The sequence below is a fragment of the Anastrepha ludens genome, chromosome 2, assembly GCF_028408465.1.
Source record: "Anastrepha ludens isolate Willacy chromosome 2, idAnaLude1.1, whole genome shotgun sequence".
Taxonomy (NCBI): Eukaryota; Metazoa; Arthropoda; class Insecta; order Diptera; family Tephritidae; genus Anastrepha; species Anastrepha ludens.
Window position 1 is genome coordinate 2543187 of NC_071498.1, and position 22947 is coordinate 2566133.

General features: G+C 36.9%; 1 protein-coding gene across 3 annotated transcripts in view; it reads right to left on the bottom strand.

Moving 5' to 3' along the window:
- Positions 1-4722: 4722 nt before the first annotated feature.
- Positions 4723-22947, bottom strand: part of LOC128861683 (phosphatidylinositol transfer protein alpha isoform) — a 90070-nt gene continuing 71845 nt past the window's right edge. Inside the window, exons 6-7 of one of the 3 annotated variants that reach the window (XM_054100005.1) lie at positions 10928-11107; positions 4723-7206 (exon numbers count right to left, since the gene is read on the bottom strand). In XM_054100005.1, coding sequence (XP_053955980.1) covers positions 7068-7206; positions 10928-11107 — 319 coding nt within the window. In that variant the 3' untranslated portion in view covers positions 4723-7067. The remainder of the gene's footprint in view (positions 7207-10927; positions 11108-22947) is intronic. The other 2 variants (XM_054099989.1, XM_054099995.1) reach the window with 2 other exon arrangements.

The following is a 22947-nucleotide window of genomic DNA, read 5'->3' on the forward strand; positions in this document are numbered from 1 at the left end:
AATCGCCAAAGACGAATCACTCTTCACCAGGACAATGCGAGCTCTCACACATCGGCTCAAACAACTGCATTTTTGAGCACCCAAAACATCGAATTAATGGGTCATCCGCCGTATAGTCCTGACTTGGCACCGAATGATTTTTTTATTCCCGTACGTAAAAAACAAACTGAGAGGTCAACGTTTTTCGACACCTGAAGAAGCGGTTGCGGCATTCAAAATGCATGTTTTGGAGGTACCTCATTCAGAGTGGTAAAAGTGCTTCGAAAATTGGTTCAAACGCATACAAAAGTGCATAGATCTTCATGGAGAATATTTTGAAAAACAATAAAGTGATTTTCGTTGATTAAAATTTGTTTTTGTTCTCTAATCCCGACATATAAAAGGCACCCCTCGTATACAAAATATTTTTTGACTTAAAATTATTATTTTTTTTTTTTGATATTAAATATTTGGATATAAATTTGTTTTAATAAAGAATTGTTTTAATCAAAAGAATGATATCAAACAATTTATCATTTATTAATTTATAAAAATTAATTTTAATAGGACCATGAATAAGTTCGTGCGGTTTTTTTCGAAATTTGAAACTTTATTGACGTAAAATGGTTACAAATTTAATATTCAAAATATTGTCCATCGCTTACTACTACTTTTTCCCATCTTTCTGGCAATTCACGGATTCCCTTTGTGAAAAATTCGGTCGGTTTTGCCGCAATCCACGAATCGATCCATTTTTTGACTTCATCGTAATTACGGAAGTGCTGGTCAGCCAGGCCATGTTGCATCGATCGGAAGAGATAGTAATCGGATGGCGCAAGGTCTGGACTATACAGCGGGTGGGGTAGGACATCCCATTTGAGCGTTTCTAAGTATGTTTTGACCACTTGTGCAACATGTGGCCGAGCATTGTCATGTTGCAAAATAACTTTGTCGTGTCTATCGGCGTATTGCGGCCGTTTTTCTCGCAGTGCTCGGCTCAAACGCATCAATTGTCGTCGGTAGACATCCCCCGTAATCGTTTCATTCGGTTTCAGTAGCTCATAATACACAACACCCAGCTGGTCCCACCAGATACACAGCATAACCTTCAGGCCATGAATATTCTGCGCCGACGTCGATGTTGAAGCATGGCCAGGGTATCCATACGTTGCCCGACGTTTTGGATTGTCGTAATGGACCCACTTTTCATCGCCAGTCACAATTCGATGCAAAAAACCCTTTCTTTTGTGCCGTTGAAGCAGTTGTTCGCATGCCATAAAACGGCGTTCAACGTCTCTTGGCTTCAATTCATACGGCACCCAATGGCCTACCTTTCGGATCATTCCCATGGCTTTTAAACGTTTGGAAATGGTTGATTGATCAACTCCCAAAGTTTTTGCAACCTCTTCTTGCGTTTGAGCCGGATCTTGATCGAGCAATTCCTCCAATTCGGTATCCATGAACTTTGGCGGCGCACCCTCGCGTTCTTCGTCTTCCAAGCCAAAATCACCACTTTTAAAGCGTGCAAACCACTTCTGGCACGTTCGCTCAGATAGAGCATGCTCACCATAAACTTCCACCAAGATACGATGACTTTCGGCTGCTTTTTTCTTCATATTAAAATAATGAAGAAGAATTCCCCGCAAAAACACATTACTTGGCACGAAATTCGACATTTTCAAGTGTGGTAAAAATATTGTTGTTTACGCTTCAAATAAAAAACTTATACTGACGTTTGTGCCTTACGACAGTAGCTCTCCAATGAATGTTTGGAAATGTGGATCGATGGAATAATAATCAAGTTACGCCATCTGTTGTAAAACCGCACGAACTTATAAATAGACCTATTATATCAAAAGAATGATATAAAAAAATTTTTTTGAGATGAAATTATTTAATTTTTTTTTAATACAATATATTTTATCAAATAATTTTATATCAAAAAATTATTTTTTTTATTTCTTATAATTTTTTTAATAATTTTATATCAAAAAAATGTTTGTCTTTATTTTTTATAATTTTTTTAATAATTTTATATAAAAAATAAAACAAAAATTTTGCTTAAATTTTTTATAAAATAATATTTATATTTATATAAAAAAATTTTAATCACATTTTTTTATATCAAACTTTTTTTACATAATTTTTTTTTATATCAAAAATTGTTTTTATATTAAACAATTTTATATCAAATTTAGGCTCATACCACCACATGACATTGCGTCAGTTCTCCGCCGACCAGTTGAAAGGGTCGTTAGCAAAAAATACCCTTCTAACAACGTTTTGCTTCGACAGAAGAGAAACTATTCTTGATCTTTTTGATTCCAAATTTTACTGAATCACTCTTTTACGAATGGTGGAAGTGCAGACGTTCAAATAAAATTCATCCCATTAAAGAAAATTGTCCTGTCAGTACACCAACACGAAATATTTTTTAAATATCGATAGCGGTTCTTTATTTTAATGGCATCCCAGCAGGAAATTAAATACTTTATTTATAAGAACTAAAACAGAGTTACGTTTAGAAATTTTGTAAAGTAAATGTCCCCGCTATTTTTCACATGACTGTATGTACATATATATTTATATACTTTATATATATATTTTTTTTTTGCTAAGCAGTTGGTACCGAAATTCTGAGGATTTGTTTTCATTAATACTATGAGGAGGGTTTTAGTAGAATTTAGTGTTACAAATTAAAAACTAAACTTCACTTTAAATAAAACAGAATGTGAAGTAAAAAAGACAACAGAGGAAAAATGAATCAATCAAAATTAAGTTTTAGATTCTTTTTTTCTTAATAAAATGCGTTTGAAATTTCGTGATGTGAGCTAAATCTCAAAGGCGGAATTTGAGCTCAATTAGGCAAATGTTTGAAAGCGAGTTAGACAAGTTTTTTTATTGAGCCTGAAATAAAATTCGCTTTTGTTTCTTTTTTTCTTATAAATATATAGTACCACTAAAAGTAGCGGCCGCCGTTACCGAAGGTGCTGGTGCGTGACTACCTTTCGGGAGTGCATTTGTTCGAATCTCTGTACATGAAACAGCAAAATCATTCTTGATTTGATGGTTTTTTCTAATAGCGGTTGCCACTCGCCAGGCAATGGCAAACCTCCGAGTGTATTTGTGGCATGAAAATGCATCTTCTCATAAAAAATATCTGATGTTCGGAGTCGGCTTGAAACTGTAGATCTCCCCATTTGTGGAACAACATCAAGACGCACACCACAAATAGAAGGAGAAGCTCGAACAAAACAGTTTTCTGACTAATCCAGCCAACCCTCTCATGGCATCTACTCTGTCCTGGTCTTGGTATTACTTACCTTTCAGAAATTTAAACCGCGCTCACTGTAGGGCCAGACAATCGCTCTAAATGAACTCTGCCTTGCCTCTCTACAGATCTTACAGATCCTACAGAAATTAATGCCCGATTTCCTAATACACCTGGTGAACTCGTATCCGAGTCGCTTAATATCACACAATGTTTCAGAGAGGGGGGCTTCCTAGGCAGCAGAGCCGGTGGATCTTTATGCGCAGCACTATTACTATGAGTATGTCGTCGTAAACCCCTCGTCTGCGAAAGGTTTATCTTAAATGCCAATTAAGAACAATTCCAACCCGAAAGAACGCCTCAAAATAATCGCTCATAGAAAATGTAACCATCCTACATTCAAAAACGTTAGAATTCGACGCGACATCCAATGATGCGACATGCCTTTCTAAATTGCATTGATATCATAAAAAATCTTTCTAGAACGCTGTAACTCTTTGCATTTGTAGTTGAATCAAATGGCGCACAACAAATTGGAGGAGAAATCCGGCTTAAATTAAAAAAAAAATTAAAATCAAATTAAATTTATAAAAATCAACAACTACCATACAAAATACAGAATTAAAAGTTATTCACCCATTAATATATCTTAAAAATGTCGGATACAGTGTGTAAATTTTAAGTTGATTTTTTTATTTGAATGCGAATGTAGGAAAAGTATGGTGTACTACACCCCAACGCAGAACATCTACATACAAAAATACTAAAAAATATGGTTTACTTTTTTAATACCAGGCAAAGTGTACCGATGACAAAATTACTTTCAAAAAACACTTACATATAAAAATAACTGTAAACTGTTGCTGCGACTTTTTCACCAGAATTGAGTACGTAAACAAATGTACCTTTAAAAATTAAAAAAATAATAAATAATAAAATATTATTTGAGAAATACGATAATGCACAAAAAATATTCAAATGAACAGCAGCTGGTGTTTGGTGTTTGGTATCTTTGTTTTTGTTTTATTACTTAACCCTTTACCGCATACGATTTTCATTTATCTTTTTATCCAATTTTATTTCCAAATTATGTATTATAAAATAATTCAAACTACGGCGGCCGCCGTAGCCGAATGGGTTGGTGCGTGACTACCATCCACAGAGAGAACGTAGGTTCGAATCTCGGTGAAACACCAAAATTAAGAAAAACATTTTTCTAATAGCGGTCGCCCCTCAGCGGGCAATGGCAAACCTCCGATTGTATTTCTGCCATGAAAAAGCTCCTCATAAAAAAAGAAAATAGGTCCCTCCATTTGTGGAACATCAAGACGCACACCACAAATAGGAGGAGGAGCTTGGCCAAATACCCAAAAAAGGCTGTACGCGCCAATTATATAATATATATATGTATATGTATATATATATTTTAATCCAACAACATTTTTTTTTTTTTTTTTTTTCAATAATAAAACGCAAAAAAAGTGTCTATGATTTTATGACATTTCGAAATAACCTCACTTTTGTGCAAGTGGGTGAAAAACAGCAGAATTGAAGTGCGAGTGATTCATTTTCAAAAAACGTTAGCAGAGTAAAACGTAAGCACTTTTTGACAAAAAAAAAAAATAAATATTTTCATGGAGTCGATATACTCATCTTTCTCAACGAATAACAATTTTGCGGCTTTTCAACAGTTTTATATACTTTACAACTACTTCTTATATATGGTTCCGTAAAAGAAAAAAGAAAAATATAAAACTTTCATTATTTTTCTTTGATAATTAAATAAAACTATTTTTATCGTGAGAACTTTGTTTTTCTAACGCTTTATTAATTCATGCAGTAAAGGGTTAAGTTGTTGCAGCATAAAACAAAACCGCATTTCTGGGCAATGCTGACGGAGTGACAGTCCTTGACCGAATAAAAAAAACAAGCACGACTGTTATGTGCGCGTCCAACTGATGACTTTGTTGTTGGTGTTTTTGTAGATTTTTTTTATTGTTATTATTAACTAAATTAGAACTAATTGGGTGTGCACTCTTCGACTAGCTACTTAAGACATTTTTATATGTTTTTTTTTGCTTCCTGTTCTTGGTTTGCTTGCATTTTTTGGTGTTGCAGTATTTTGGTGTTTAATTTTTTTTCTAATTCGCCTGCAATAGCGAAAATACATTTACACCTTTCGTTATTATTTTATTTTTTTATTTATTTATTTATTTTGCTTTATTCTTTTAGGCCATTATCTTTTATATACTTTTAAATTGTCTTGTTTAGCTTTTTCTTCTATTTTTATAAGTATATAAGTTCTTTTTTTACCGCAAATACTATAAGCAAATATTCGTACAATTAAATAACATTTTTTAGCTTTCTCTTTTCTTTCTATTTTAAATATTTATTCGTTTTAAATTTAAATGGAGCTCTAAAATTTTTCCCAATGAGTTATTAAAATTGAACTTATTAAGACTTTCTTGCTGCGGCCGCTGCTTTACGCTCGATAGCACTTTGTAAAATTACCGCTTGAGAGGCAGCTCGCTCTTTTTGCTCTAACTGCGTCGCGATTGGCGAATCAATGAATTCATTTTCAATTTATGCTATTTCTGTACATTTTTGTGTTTACAAGGAGTTTTTTTTTGTTTGTTTTGTTTTTGAATTGGCGTTATATGCTATTGAACTTGAGCTGGAGGGGAAGGGTGTACTGAGAATGATTATCTGCATGATTTTGAATTCATTTCATGTCTCTTACTGAAGAAAATGTGTAATAATAGGTAAATTTTTTGTTTCAATTTTTTTATTATAATTTTTTCATTTGTAAACTTTGATGAATCAATTTATTTAGGTAATTAAATTGTTTTATGTTCTCCTCTCAATACATACATATATGCATAGTATTTATATATAAACGCATTAAATTTGTGAATTATACTTATATATTATTTAAAAATTAACTATTGCATTACTTTTTTTAAATTTTCTTTATAATAATTATTATAAGTTCTTTTCCTTTATTTTATTTAATTGGTTTTTTTCTTCTTTTTTTGTAAATTGGGCAAGACTATTGTTTTTTGTTTTAATTTTACAAATTCTTTTGCTGCTGGTTGATTGGCTTTCAAATATGAATATTACTATTGTTAATGTTGTTGTTGTATACATATATCTAATAGCAAAACAAAACCATACAGGGAAGTTATAAGAAAATTTCATACAACTTAAAGAAAAAACCAATGAACCGAAAACATTGTAACAATAATTTTTTTTTTGTTTTTGTTTTTTGATAGTTCTCTTTCACATTCCATTTGGTTTTTGTGGTATTTTTGTGTGGCTGCTGTAGTAACTCTATGTATGTATGTATGTGGGCGCATGTGTGTTTTTGCGGTACGCATATGTATGTATATGTGAGTACATATGTATTGCATATTTATAACTGTACAACTAGTAATGAAATTACATTTGTAGCACTGCTGTCGCCCCAACCGCACACACGGCCAACCGCTTCAGCTCCAGCCCAAATCGGTTGGTTAACAGCCTACTTCCACTCACCGTAGTAGCTCCCACTACTTTTGCCTACCAACTTATTGTTGTTGCTAAAAGATTTTGGACCGTGTATATGAAAATCTTTAAAAAGTATGTGCTGAGGTTTTTTACTACTATTGTTGCTCTTTTTTTTTCTTTTTGCCAGTTTGGTGTTTGCTGTTTGCTGTCCTTGCTGATTTTTTTCTATTGCTGCTGTTGGTTTGTTGTGGTTGTGTTGTTTCTGCTTTTGTCATAAACCTGTCTAAATTTGCTTGTTTAGTTTTTTTAAATTTGTTTTGCTTTTTTGCATTTAATCACTATCGGCGCGCATGCCCCGCACCTCGCCCACTTGACGCTGCCGATCAAGCTCTTCTTTGACCTTCTCCTCAATGGCGCGTATATCTTCCATTGTCAGACCGTGCCAGCGATCCATCCAACAGAAAACTTGACTATAATATAATAAAAGAGAGTGGGAAGGTAAAAATTAGTTAGTGAATATGTATATACTTATATGTAAATATTTTTACAATTTTAAGATATGTAAAAAAGACGTGACGCAGAATTATTCAACCCGCGGAAGATTTATAATGTTTGCAAATGGAGTCGTACGTGAACTATATTTACACTTATAGAAGTAGACAGCTTCCGCACACAAACAGATAAGCACTGGAGCGCATAATACATATGTATACTTCTACAGGGTCCGCCATATAACTTTACGGAATTAAAAATGCTATAAAAAAGAAACTACTCAATATTTTTCCAAATTGTTTTTTGTATTTTGGAGTACAATCCTTCCGGTTAATGATGGAGCACAACTTCATTCATATGGCTGCCTCGGCTTCTCTTACTTTTTTCGCAAAGTAACGCACATACGCTTCATTCGGTGCTTTTCTTCTTCCCATTGCCGTGCGTAATTTTCGTACACAATCTGCAACATTACCATGATTTTCAAAGTAATGTCGCAATATTTCCCAGCGTTCTTTGAGCGTATACACAACCATTTTCGTTCAGCCGAAGAATAAAACTAATTTTCTGTCAAATCAGATGACAGCTAAGTGTTACCATTCTTCAAATAATACCTAGTTCAAATCCGTAACGATAGATGGCGGGCCCTATATATATTTCTTCCTTCCGCTCCAAAGTTGAGCATAGGGTCACAACAAAACTCTTAAATCTATCCCTATCCAATGACGTTCCCGTTCAATTCACTTAATATTATTTCCTTCTCTAGCTGTCTTCTCCAAGTGTGCGCTGGACACCCCCTTCTGTGTGATCCCTGTGGATTCCATTCGATGGCTTGCTTCGTAAGTTAATTTTCTTTTCAGAATATTTGTTTTGATGAGCGTATGGTTAGACAATTCCCACAGCCTGTCGCTGGATACAATTTCTGGCCACCTTATCTTTAGTATACACCTAAGGCAACGGTTGTTCTTCATGCAGCACGCAGTGCAATCAGTGTTGCCAGTCTATTACAATTGTAATAGATCTATTACATTTGTTCTCAGTTTATTACGCTATTATTACGCTATTATTACGCTATTATAATTAAAAAATATATAATACTCTAAAAATTCGCTTTAAATTATTTGTTTTGTTTTCATTACATATTTTGATTAAGTTTAACTGTGAATGACGAATACGTATTTAAACCTAAGCGCCTGATAGAACTCTATGAGCCGCCACTTATTGCGCATGTAAAAATTTCAACTTTCTCCGCTAGAGTACACCCTGTTACGGAGTACAGCAATCTATTACTTTTTTGATCATCGCTTTAGTACGCTGCTGCGATTGGTTCTGGCAACACTGAGTGCAATGCAGCGCGTAAAGGTCAAAATAAAGATTTCCATCACTCAAAATCGTTTTTTTTTTGTTGTATTTAGTAAAACATTATTCAAAAACAAAATTGGATGATTATTTTGTGCCACCTTGTATATACGCGCACAATAAAATTCGTTAGTAAAAATTTAAAAAAATAAGAAATAAATTAAGGTACGCCCCTTCAAATTATCTCATCCACCACTTTCTTACATGTCTAATTTATTTCCACTCATATTTTCGTAAAAAGTACATTTTTTTGCTATAAAATACGCAATATATATTTTTTTTTTTTTCAAATACAGTTTTAAAAATATATAATTCGCCAATTAATTAATTACTCAAAGAGTCTTAACGCCACTGTAAGTTGGCAATGCAGTGAGATTCCCCAAATGTTTTGAAGTTTTAGCTGAAAAAGCTGTTACAATAAATAAAAAATTAACTAAATATTGAAAAAGGACTTAAAGAAATAATTTAACTAAATATTTCAGAAGGTCTTAAAAAAATCTAATTTCTACAAAGCGATGTTTTTATTAGAAAAGTCTTAAGTTCCGTATATCTTAACAATTTTCATAAGAAATTATAGACACTATACTTTTTTTTACTTCATATAACGGTAATTAAGAATTATTTTTTAATTAATTATTATGATATTTAAAGTTACACCGGTGACCATTTTAGATCCATCTGCATAGATCTAACAGATGTGTTGGGTGATGGATCTTCTTCAAGCCATTCCAGTCTAGAAGGGATTTTCATTGAGAAATTCCTTTCGAAGCAGAGAATGGGAGGGTGATAATCACAATCACTGGGTATATCCGTATAGAAGTCTAAGACGGTTGAATGTCCATGCGTGACAGTCTTCCATTGGGAGCTCGCTCTGAGCCTTTCATTCGAGGTTTTCATGACGCCACATATGGCTAATTCAGCTGATCTCTGTACCTTAATTCAGTAAATTAAAATAGGTTATTTTCTGCATGGTACACCACCAGACAACATTTTCATATAGAAGACACTCAAGTCTAACGACAGCAGTATAAAGCCAATGAGCAACCTTAGGTTTAATTCTCCAGGTCTTACCTAAAGCTCTCTTACCGGCATTAAAAGCTAGATTCGCTTTCCTAACTCTTTTTAAGATGTTTGACTTCCAAGTCAATTTTCTATCTATGGTTAGTCCCAAGTACTTGGTTTCTTCCGAAATCCTAAGAGCTTCCTCCTTGAGCATAATTGGACGTAGTTGAGGAATTCTATGATTACTAGTGAACAATATGAGTTGTGTCTTGCCGGGGTTGACTCCTAGGACCACTCTTTTTGCCCACCTAGAGATAATATCTAGAGCATTTTGGAGTAGGTCGCTTAATGTAGATACAAATTTACCAGACACAGCAATAACAACATCTTCGGCGTAAGCTATCAACAGAAGTTTATTTACAACTGCGTTTCATGAAAACGGTGAGAGGCCTCCACCTTGGTACCTCACTCATCAATCTCCTGAGTACCGATTCTCCTACATTCGCTTCAATGCTTCTGCTATTTAGCATTTTGCCAATGAAGCCTACCAAGCCCAGTTCTACCCCAAGATCAGTGAGTGCTGCACTGATAAAAAATAAATATCATGAATGGTTCTACACAAAAATAATAAAGATTGCCCATTGAATTTTCGTGGTTTTATTTCAATTTAAAATCCGATCCCTCTAAATTGATCACCTTTTAGTGGCAGCACTTAAATATAAGTATATAGTTTAAACTCATATCTGAGCATTAAGATTAGCACAAAATATTCATACAAAAGGGGTTGAATGTGCTCACTAGGCCTTCTTCAGCTTTATAACAAAAGTTCTACTAGTTCAATTTCTTATATCACATTAGAACTACATAACGCTCGCGAATTTTATCTTCAATTCATTTAATGATTTTCTGGACAATTCTGTGCCGCTGTGTCGTTTTTTTTATACTTTTAAAAGTGTAAGCGAGTTTCGCTTCAGTCATATCTCGCGTTTACTGGAAAAGGGTCAAATTTCAAAAACAAAACACATATCGAGAAAATTGGCAACAGTGTCTTCATTTTACTATACCTCCCTAAATAAAAATAAAGGCGCATTTATTGTAATGAGTTCCAGTTAATATATAATTAAATATTATATTTTACACGGCGAACGGGTAAAAGCATAGCTGGTAGTCAGTTTTTTTCACTTATCTTAAAAAAACGCGGCTTATAACGCTCTTGTAGCTAACGATGATCATGAATATTGTATTTTTTATTGTAGTTTTATTTTACTTGTCATTTGGCATTTATAGTTTTGCATTCTACTCATATTTCAATATTGTATTGTATATTGATTTCCTACTCACCGATGGAAGTTTGTGAATAATCGTCGCTCCGACTTTTGTATAAAGTTTTCTATTCTTGTCTGCAATCCAAACCACTTAAACTCGCATGTCACCAATTTGTAGCACGTCATCACTGGATCGACATTTTTCTTCCAGTTTGGGCCCACCAGCGGGCCGCGACCGGTTTTCTCTGACTTGAATCTGTGCAAAAATTTAATTTTATTGTTTAAAAAATATTTTCTTCCTTGGGGGATACATTTTACAAAATGAACAGGAGAATTTAAAACTTAATAAATTTTGTTTTTAGTTATTGGTTTTGAGCATACAAAAAATGGTATTTTTCTCTACGGCGGATATTTACATTTCTAACCATGAAAACAGCTCTGAACAATGCGGCATCCACTTACAGAATGGATATACAATTCCACCTCTAAATCCAGGACTATAGATCTTCCGAACCATACTACTCTTATACAACTTTGACGGCCCGAGCTTCCCTGATTATGGTGTGTGTCGTAATATTTTACTACAATGGACAGACCCCATAATTTCTTCCAAAAATTTTTTGGGTCAGAAATCTAAGTAAAACTTGCCCAGAAACGACTGCTCCTCACGAGATCATATGAAAAGTGGAAATAAAATTTGCCTTTAAGGTTTAGTAACCCATATTCCTCGACATAGAAGTTTTTAATAATCGATATACTTAACCCGTCAAGTCTCTACTCGAAGCAGTACTGAAATAGGTCCAGAGTAGATTTGCAAGGTGCCTCGTTTCAAATAACGATTTTCTTACAGATCCTGATCTCATGTTCATGCTAAAAGAGCTTGCCGCAGTGGTTGAGCATCCCCTCGCCCTTGCTCTGAAACCTTAAGAGAGATACGCTGCATATTACTTTTGTCTTCCAAACTGTTGACCATCACCGATATGTTACAGAACTAGATACCTGGTCCATGTAAAGTAGACTGAGCGTCAACACCTTTTAGATTGAAACCAAAAATGTTGAGAAAATCTGAAATGCTTCATTTAATTCGCGCTTTGCAATGCGAGTGCTTTTTAAACTCTGTAAAGCAACTCATCGTAATTTCTAATATGCTCTAATGACGCTGCATTACGCTCGCAAATCGCTTATTAGAAAAAATCCCCCACCTTTTAAGTATTTGATACAAATGTCCAATAACTATAAGATCCATTCCTTCTACGGATTCGCACATATCGGGATCAGTGTTCATTCTAGAAAAAATTTATATTTTGTGTAACGGACATTAGGGCCAACAAATCTCTATGACAGACTCTCCAAGCCGAATATGGGATATGGCGAACTTGAATGAAATTTTGTGCTTAAATTAAGGTAACTAAAAGTTAAGATACGAATCCTAAAAATTTTATTGATTATATTACCGTACCATATTTCACTTTAAAAATCTCAGGGAAAAATGAAAAGTTCATTAAAAGTTACCGAATATTCTGGTTGATGTAATTATCGAAGGCGTTGTTACGCTTTTACGGAAAAAGGGAGAGGCATTACTTTGCTGAGTATGGTGAATAAGATCATCTATATCTATATTCTATATACCTATATAAAAATTAAACCGAAAAAAAGTGTGCGTTTGTCCGGGGTAATCTCAGCAACGCATGTAAGGAAAACAATGCAAGTTTCACACATTGTTGGTGTTGCTTTGGGAAAGGTTTCTGTGAAGTTTGGTTGAAATCCGATAACGCGTGTGTGTGCAGTGCATCGGTTAAGTGAGTGTGTTTTTGCTATTTGCCGCACGTATTTTTTGTACTGCACATAGCATTCATTAGAATTGAATACATTTTGGTCGTGTGTGTCTGGGCCGATTATTATGAAATTTGGTATATATATACAGTAGAAGCCCGATAAGTGCAATACCGATAACTGCAATTTCGCGGAAAGTATTGTACAATTCGATTTTGAGTCCATAGAAAACTCGAAAAGAGCAATAAAAAATTGCAATTTTCGGGCGCAAAAGAATTCTTGTTCGAAGAAATTTTTTACTTAATACGGCAATGTATTTGCGTTCATCACGCGCGAAGACACAGCTTTATAGCTATGCACAGTTATGGTTCTCGGAATTATTGCGACCAAAAACACAGTTCTCACGCTTTGTGATTTTTGATTTTTACAAATAACTGTAAAATTGTAGCGCTGATATCATAAAATATGGCATCGAATCGTTTGTGACATTCAACACGCGTTAGTTTCAAGCTGGTTCTTGAGAGTAAAACAATCGTTCGGAGTTTGAATCACTTTTTTTACTTTCATCAAATAAAATCATGGGAAAAGTGAAAAAGAATCTACATTTTCTTACATTGAAAGAAAGAGATGAGATTCTCCAAAATATTTAAAAAGGCGTTAAACAACGAGATCTTGCATTCGAATACAAAGTTGATTGCGCAACGATTTGCCGAATAAAAAAACAATCCCGTTCATTAAAAGAAAATGCATACAATTCATTTTCACTTGGAAATAAACGGAAAACTTTGCGGTTTGGCAATCATCCAGAGCTCGAGAAGTGTTTGTACCAGTTTTTCATTAATCAGCGGCGACGAAATGCTCCTGTTTCTAGCTTGATATTGAAAAGCAAAGCCTTAAAAATATTTGATGAAATAAAAAAGGATGGAGAGCAATTCAATGCAAGTGATGGATGGTTTTCGCCATACAAGAAACGCTTAGGGCTTCGCTATTTGACTGTGACTGGTGAATCATTATCTTGTGATTCAGAAACCATTGAGCCATTTAAGGAAAAATTTACGGCGAAAATTGCTGAAAAAGGATATGTAACATCACAAATATATAATGCTGATGAAACGGGGCTCTTTTGGAAACTTTTGCCAAATAAAACCTACGTTTCGAAAGATGAAAAGAGTGCTCCAGGCAACAAAGTTTCAAAAGATCGAATCAGTGTTCTTTTGTGTGCAAATGGTGATGGCAGCCACAAAATAAAACCATTAACGATCGGCAAATCTATGAATCCGCGTTGTTTTAAAAATTTTCGTCTACCGGTGAATTATGGTAGCAACAATTATTAACTTGACAAAAATTCAATACAAAACATTGCTAATGGAAACCATAATTAGTGAAAAAGATTCTTCATTACATGAACTATTGAAGAAAATTGATTTGAAAACCGCCGTGACCATGTTGAGCCAAGCATGGGGGAAATTGCTCCCTGAAACGATCGCTAAATGCTGGAAAAGCGTAATGGGTACAAGCCCAACAGTTGACGCGATTATTGAATCTAATCCAGACGATATGCCATTGGATATCGAAATTGACGACCCCCTTCTTGTTGGAGGATTACAACGGTTAAATGAGATGGTCGAAAACTATGTGGGTGAAGCAGACACAGATGAAATCCGCAATTGGGTTTTGGAATTAGGAATAGATGAAGGTGATAGTGAAGCCAATGAACCCGAAGATACTACTCAAGAAGAAACAACCGAAAAAGTCCAGCATGAATCGATTTTTGGCTGTGTCAATACAATTTTGAAATGGGGTGAACAGAACGATGTACTGTCATTCAATCAGATCGCTTGTTTGCATGATATCCGATCAAAAGCACTTGAAAAGTGTTACGAGAAAACGCAATCGAAAATAACAAAGTTTTTCCAAAAAAATAATTGAATTTTGGAGCACACACTCATATGTCCTTCCGCATTGATCTCTTTGTATTAATTTCAATAAATATGTGTTCATTTTTCTTGAATATCGACCTTTTGAGCTCATTAATTGCATTGAATAGAGTTAAAATAATTTTCCCTAGGTATTCCTCGATCCACAGGAGAAATTCGCAAAAGTGCAATTTTTCGTTAAGTGCAATCATTGCTGAAATTTTCCCATTGTACTTATCGGGCTTCTACTGTACATCTTTTTCCACGGTGAAGGTTAGTAATAGGACTATCAATAAGTTCGTGCGGTTTTTTTTCGAAATTTGAAACTTTATTGACGTAAAATGGTTACAAATTTAATATTCAAAATATTGTCCATCGCTTACTACTACTTTTTCCCATCTTTCTGGCAATTCACGGATTCCCTTTGTGAAAAATTCGGTCGGTTTTGCCGCAATCCACGAATCGATCCATTTTTTGACTTCATCGTAATTACGGAAGTGCTGGTCAGCCAGGCCATGTTGCATCGATCGGAAGAGATAGTAATCGGATGGCGCAAGGTCTGGACTATACGGCGGGTGGGGTAGGACATCCCATTTGAGCGTTTCTAAGTATGTTTTGACCACTTGTGCAACATGTGGCCGAGCATTGTCATGTTGCAAAATAACTTTGTCGTGTCTATCGGCGTATTGCGGCCGTTTTTCTCGCAGTGCTCGGCTCAAACGCATCAATTGTCGTCGGTAGACATCCCCCGTAATCGTTTCATTCGGTTTCAGTAGCTCATAATACACAACACCCAGCTGGTCCCACCAGATACACAGCATAACCTTCAGGCCATGAATATTCTGCGCCGACGTCGATGTTGAAGCATGGCCAGGGTATCCATACGTTGCCCGACGTTTTGGATTGTCGTAATGGACCCACTTTTCATCGCCAGTCACAATTCGATGCAAAAAACCCTTTCTTTTGTGCCGTTGAAGCAGTTGTTCGCATGCCATAAAACGGCGTTCAACGTCTCTTGGCTTCAATTCATACGGCACCCAATGGCCTACCTTTCGGATCATTCCCATGGCTTTTAAACGTTTGGAAATGGTTGATTGATCAACTCCCAAAGTTTTTGCAACCTCTTCTTGCGTTTGAGCCGGATCTTGATCGAGCAATTCCTCCAATTCGGTATCCATGAACTTTGGCGGCGCACCCTCGCGTTCTTCGTCTTCCAAGCCAAAATCACCACTTTTAAAGCGTGCAAACCACTTCTGGCACGTTCGCTCAGATAGAGCATGCTCACCATAAACTTCCACCAAGATACGATGACTTTCGGCTGCTTTTTTCTTCATATTAAAATAATGAAGAAGAATTCCCCGCAAAAACACATTATTTGGCACGAAATTCGACATTTTCAAGTGTGGTAAAAATATTGTTGTTTACGCTTCAAATAAAAAACTTATACTGACGTTTGTGCCTTACGACAGTAGCTCTCCAATGAATGTTTGGAAATGTGGATCGATGGAATAATAATCAAGTTACGCCATCTGTTGTAAAACCGCACGAACTTATTGATAGTCCTATTATAATATGCTTATTGATTCCACTCGCCACCAGGTGGCGCTGCCGAAGGCCAAAACGAGGACCCGGGTAACCCTAGGATGTGTTTTTACATTGTGGGTATCAAATCAAAGCTACTGATGAGTGCTTTAATACAGAGTATTTTTTAGATCTCTGAGTGACCAGGGTCTCGAGATATAGCCGAAAAGGTGGACCAAGGTACCCTTGGATGTGTTTGTACAATATGGGTATCAGATGGAAGCTGTTGATGAAAGCTTTTAAGTGAAGTAATTTTTACTGCCTGTTTCCGGGATAAAGAAAGGAGATGAAGCTGGAGATGGAAGAGGAAAAAGAATAGCTACAGGAAGAGGAAGAGAAAGAGGAAGCCCACTTATTATTAAAAATTAAAAAAAAAATTCTAAAAAAATTTTAAAATGTTACATATACGCTTATTATATAAACGTTAATCTGAAGTCAGTTATAGTGAAAAATTCATTGTATCATTGCCGGCGGGATTGGTGATCGTTTCCTTAATTTTTTGCAGAAAGGTTATGCTAATATGAGATATTACCTATATCATTCATATATTTACGTATTACCTGTGTACTCACAAATATACGGTTGAAGCAAATATATGTCAGTTTTTTTACTTCGCTTGGAAAAGTTGATATAAATTTAAGAAGAGTAAATAGAACTTATTTTATATCAAACTTCACGCAAAAGTCATTTGCACCTGAACACATAGCTGGGTTAAAGCGGAGGGGAATAGAACAGTTGTCTTCTCCTTCTCCGCTTTTTCGTACACGACGAAGTGTATGTATCATACGATTGATGTTGTTGTTTATGTGTAAAGGGGAACGCATCTATGCAAATGCAGAACGGAACAACGACGCGCTCAAACTTTCTTTCTAATCTGATTTTCAAGCAAACAACAAGTGAGTATTTTTTCTCCAGAGAAAACCACGTTTTAAAAATTGTTTTCTGATAAAAACAACCATTTGAGTAAATATTTAGAATATTTTGCATCTAAGTTAACACCACAGTTAACTCGCTCACCTGCAGCAGAAGCACACCCGTGTATTGAAATATGCTGACAGTGCGTCTGCTTAATGCAACGTGATCCACACGCGCATCCGGCAGACAGCAACTTCACCCGAAATACACAACATCGTGGGAACCGCTGTGTCAGCAGAGTTAGGGTAGGAATAGGGCTAGTTTTAGTATAAAAGGTTCTGAGTGTGCCGCCGCGCGGGCAGTCTTGAACCAGTGGGCTTTAAACGGTAATCTTCAACCAGCTAATAATCAGGAATACAATAAAGTAAACTGTAAAACGCATAGAACGGACAATTAATTCCAGGATCCCGAAAGTAAGTATAACTTAACGGGCCAAGTTGTTGGCCCGCAACTTTAATTTTTTAAACGATGTCCTGCGGGACACGTTAACTGGCGCCCGAGCAGGGACCCCTCTTTTTTTTCAAAGATGGGGTACCTAATAAGGATCTCCGCAAGGGAGTCCTTATGGTGTAGTGGAAAGGAAAAAAAAGTGAAAATAAAAGGAAAAAAAAAAAATTAATTGTAAAATGAATATGAATCTCGAAGTAAATTGCTCAGCGATTCACCACCTACGGGGGGACCCTCCTGGCAATTTACTCACGAGGATGAAAGGAAATTTGTGAACTAAATAAACTGCACTACTGCAATAAATAAATATAAAACTCGGAGTATATTGCTCAGCGATTCACTACCTACGGGGGGACCCTCCTGGCAATTTACTCACGAGGATGAAAAAATTTTTCTAAAATTTGTAAATTAAATAAAACATTACTTATAACTGCACTACTGCGATAAATAAATATAAAACTCGGAGGATATTGCTCAGCGATTCACTACCTACGGGGGGACCCTCCTGGCAATTTACTCACGAGGATAAAAGAAGATGTATTAAAATCCCTGACAAATTGGTGGGCACTGTGAAACATTCATAGTGCAAGGTTCGACTCCTCGTCAGAAGGAAAGAATATAAAAAGAATAAAAAAGAATACAAAAAGATGCTTGAGAAAAATTACATATTTTAAATCTGTGGCGAATTGGTGGGTGCCATTGGCACAAGGTTCGACTCCTTGCCCGGATTCGCAAATATCAAAAAAAAAAAAAAAAACAAAAAAAAAAAAAAAACAAAAAAAAAAAAAAAAAACAAAAAAAAAAAAAAAAAAACAAAAAAAAAAAAAAAAAAAAAAAAAAAGAGGAAAAATGTTAAATGGCTAGTGTAATTACAGCCATGTTTATAAGTAAATTGGGTAACGTCAACGATCTCGGCATGATAAAGCAGCTGCAGCCAGTGGACTGGATACGCCCTATCTGGGTGCACGTTGTCGTTCACATGGGAACACGCCAACTATTTCTGGCCTCTGGCAGCTAAATTAAAAGTTGTTTAGGCTTCCGAGAATCGTGTGAAGGAAGCGTCCTAAGTAGGTTGCCTACAATCTGATTGTAGGACGACTAAAAAGGGTTCCCGCGTCCCTTCCGTGACCTTAACCAATAAAATAAAATAAAAAATAAAAAAAATATTTTACAAAATACTAATACTTTCGCATTTCTAGCTCAACATTTTGGATATCTCGATGCAATCAATCAGCCTGTGAGTTGAATTAAGCAAAACAACAAGTGCGATAAAAATAAGCAGAAGAGAATAAAGTGACAGAAGCAGCGAAGGAAGAGGAAAAGGTTTGAAAAGGAGTAGAAATAAAAGTCGGTGAGTCAATTTACTTAATTATGGATTCCTTAACCCAATCTGTTACTGAATTAAATGGCTCTGTGGGCGCGCTCATGGCTGAGCTGAAAAAAGCCGAATATCGCATTCGCCAGCTTGAGGCAGCGTCCGTGGGGGGACCCGTGGCAGCACCAATTGAAATTCCTCTACAGGGGCCGGTGAATGAGGACGACTTAAGGGAGATTGGTAGATTACCGGATTCAGTTAGGGATCTTCAGGTGTTCGAGGGAAACCCTTCCCAATACGTGTCCTGGGTGACATCAGTGGAGGGAATCCTTGATGATTATAAAATCATCAAGGCAAGACCTCTATATAGGGCCATCCTTAAAAGTATTAGGGGGAAAGTTAGGGGAAATGCTGACTCCGCTCTAATTTCACACAATATTTCCGAGGTCGACTGGCCAGGGATTAAAAACTGCCTGTCGCTACATTATGCAGATAAAAGGGACATACGCACCTTGGAGCACCAGTTGGGCCAGTTGACGCAAGGTGGTCTCAGGTTAGACGAATTTTATGCACGCGTAAACCATCAGTTTTCTCTAATAATTAACAAATTAAAAACCGAGAATTACTCTGCCGAAACTGTGGGTGCTTTAATGGAAACGTACCGGAATCGAGCGCTGGATGTCTTCATAAGAGGGTTAAATGGCGACCTTTCTCGTATGATAATAGTCCAAAAACCGCGATCGCTGCCTGAAGCGTACACGGCTTGTTTGGACATACAAAATTTGAATTTCAGGAATCAACCTGTGCATGGAGCGGTAATTAGAAATACGGTGACTGTTCCCATGAATACCATGAGTGGGAATTCTAAGCCTCACCCATCTGTTTCGAAGTTTAGCGGTAACTTTCGACCCACAGGAAATAGTAATAAGTTCGGATTTAGGCCGCAGAGTGGTTCCTTCCAGAACCGCACATTTACCCGAAAACCGGAAATATATCGACCAGTGGAAAAAATGGAAGTGGATCCTTCTGCACAAACTCGTCGGAGTTTCCCGAATAAACCTCAGCAAGGATTCTCGTTAAAAAGGAAATTCGGCTCAGATAATTACCCCCAGAAACAGCAGAGGATGTTCCATATGGAGGCAATTGATGAAGAGTATGCTCAAGTAGCAGAGGATAATGTGGAAGACCAGGTGAATTTTATGACAGGAGCCTATCCAGCTTACCTTACATAGAGTATGTGAGTAACGACGGTACTCCCTTGAAATTTCTTGTAGACACTGGCGCAAATAAAAATTTCATTAATTCAACCCTTTCCCTAAACAGTAAGACACTTAGGAAGCCTTTTTTCGTATGTTCAGCCGGAGGGCGCATAAAAATCACTGAGGAAGTTAGTGGCAGATTTTTCCAACGCGCGGGAAACGATACCTTTATAACATTTTACGTACTGCCGGGTCTCGTTTCCTTTGATGGTATTATTGGCGATGATACCCTAAAGGAACTGGAGGCTATAATAGACCGCAAGGAAAATGTGCTAATTTTGAAACCTAATATTAGAATTCCACTTTTAGAAAAACCTTCCGGGCAAATTAACCAAATTTCCGATAACAACATTTCAACTTGGGCGCAGGAAAAACTGCAACAGATCATTAAAAATCACGAAAAACTTTTTGATCCAATAAGTGACAGGGAAATTGTGGATACTACAGTGAGGGCGGAGATTAGAACGACAACGGCAGAGGCAATTTACACCAAGAGTTACCCATATCCTGCCTGCATGAGAGAGGAGGTTGAAAGGCAGGTCGAGGAATTGCTTGAGGAAGGGATTATTCGTCCTTCGAGAAGTCCATACAATTCCCCAATCTGGATTGTCCCCAAAAAGCCAAAACCTTCGGGAGAAAGGCAATATAGAATGGTGGTTGACTTCAAGCGCCTAAACGCCGTAACAATTGCCGACACATACCCCATACCGGATATAAATGCAACTCTTGCCAGCTTAGGTGCTGCAAAATACTTTACAACGATTGATCTAACTTCCGGGTTCCACCAGGTTCCGATGAAAGAGTGTGACGTACCAAAAACTGCGTTCTCAACGATGAATGGAAAATTTGAATTTCTTAGGCTTCCATTCGGACTAAAGAACGCCCCTGCCATTTTTCAACGCATGATAGACGATGTTCTCAAAGAATATATTGGGAAGATCTGCTACGTGTATATTGACGACATCATAGTTTTTGGAAAAAGTGAAGAAGAGCACCTAGAAAATGTTAGCACGATCTTTGCAAGGCTGCTGAGTGCAAACCTAAAAGTTAATCTGGAAAAAACCCATTTCATGAAGACTAGCGTAGAATTCCTTGGTTATGTCATCACTCCTGACGGGATTAAGCCCGATGCAAAAAAAGTAAGAGCCATTCAGGAATTGGATCCTCCCGAAACGCTTAAGGATCTATAAAGCGTTTCCTAGGAATGACGTCGTACTACCGAAAATTCATTCGGGACTATGCAAAGGTGGCTAAGCCATTGACAAGTCTAACCCGAGGAGAAAACGCCCAAATAAAGGCTAACCAGTCAAGAAAGGTAAAAATCAAGCTCGAATCCGCTGCGTTGAAGGCGTTTGCTGATCTAAAGGAGCTACTCGTTTCGGCTGATATTTTGGTTTTCCCGGACTTTCAGAAACCTTTTAATTTGACTACGGATGCTTCTAACTTTGCAATAGGCGCTGTCTTGTCCCAAGGTGAGGTTGGAAAGGACAGGCCAATCGCGTACATCTCTCGCTCGCTAAGCAAGACAGAAGAAAACTATGCTACAAATGAGAAGGAAATGCTGGCCATTGTATGGGCATTGGACAACCTGCGTTCCTACTTATATGGCGCAAAAAACATTAAAATTTATACCGATCATCAGCCGCTGACCTTCGCTCTAGGAAACCGAAACCATAACGCGAAGTTAAAAAGATGGAAGGCCCGGATAGAGGAATACAACCACGAGTTAATTTACACACCCGGTAAATCAAACTATGTGGCAGATGCCCTATCCAGGATCAAAGGTCGGAAACAGGACACAACAGGACTTCACGTGTTGGCTAGTGGCTCCGATACAGAAACGGCTAGTGAAGGAGCAACAGATACATCCAGAACAATGACCGCCGCTAGGGGCTCTACCACCGCAACCGCAAGTGAAATAGAAACTGTCCACAGCGCTGAACAAGACGCCTCCGATCTAATAATTCACGTCGAGGCACCCTTGAATGTTTTTAAGAATCAGCTCGTGATAAGAGAGGGACGGGAACTCCTTAGTGTTGAGAACCCACACGAGGGTTACACTCGCCATTATGTGACTCTAGCCGATATTAATCGGGACACTTTAGTAAGGATATTGAAAGAAAGGCTACGTCCAAATATAATCAACGGTGTCAAAATTCCCGAGAACCGGCTACAGCTTCTCCAAGATGTGTACCTCGAACACTTCCTTTATTACAAGATTAGGGTAACGCAAAGATTGGTAGAAGATGTGGCGAATGAAGAAAGAATTTGTAAAATAATAGAGGAAGAGCACAGGCGGGCTCATAGAAACCCGGTGGAAAATAAAGGACAAATTCTGGAAAGGTACTACTTCCCCAAAATGGCGAGCCTGATAAGAAACTTCACTAAAGCTTGCGAAATATGCCGGGTAAATAAATATGACAGACATCCTTTCGTCCCAAAATTAAAAGATACACCCATACCCAAACATCCGTGCGATATCCTGCACATTGATATTTTCGAAATTAGCGGGGAGAAATTTTTAAGTTGTCTAGATAAATTCTCCAAATTTGCGAAGTTTTTCCACATTAAGGACAGGTCGGCCGTACTTTTGCGAAAAAAATTTGCAAAAGTAATTCACTATTTTACGGTCCCGCGGATGATAGTTACAGACAACGAACGAGGATTCGTCACCCCTCTAGTATCCAATTATGTAAGAAGTTTGGGAATCAGGCTCTACCAGACCCCCATTCAAAAAAGTGAAGTAAATGGGCAGGTCGAGAGGCTTCATTCCACTATTATTGAAATATACCGCTGTTTGCAAAAGGAACTACCCAACACCAGCCCCAAGGAGTTACTATACATAGCCGCTGATCGGTACAACAATTCAATTCATTCCATTACAAAGCAT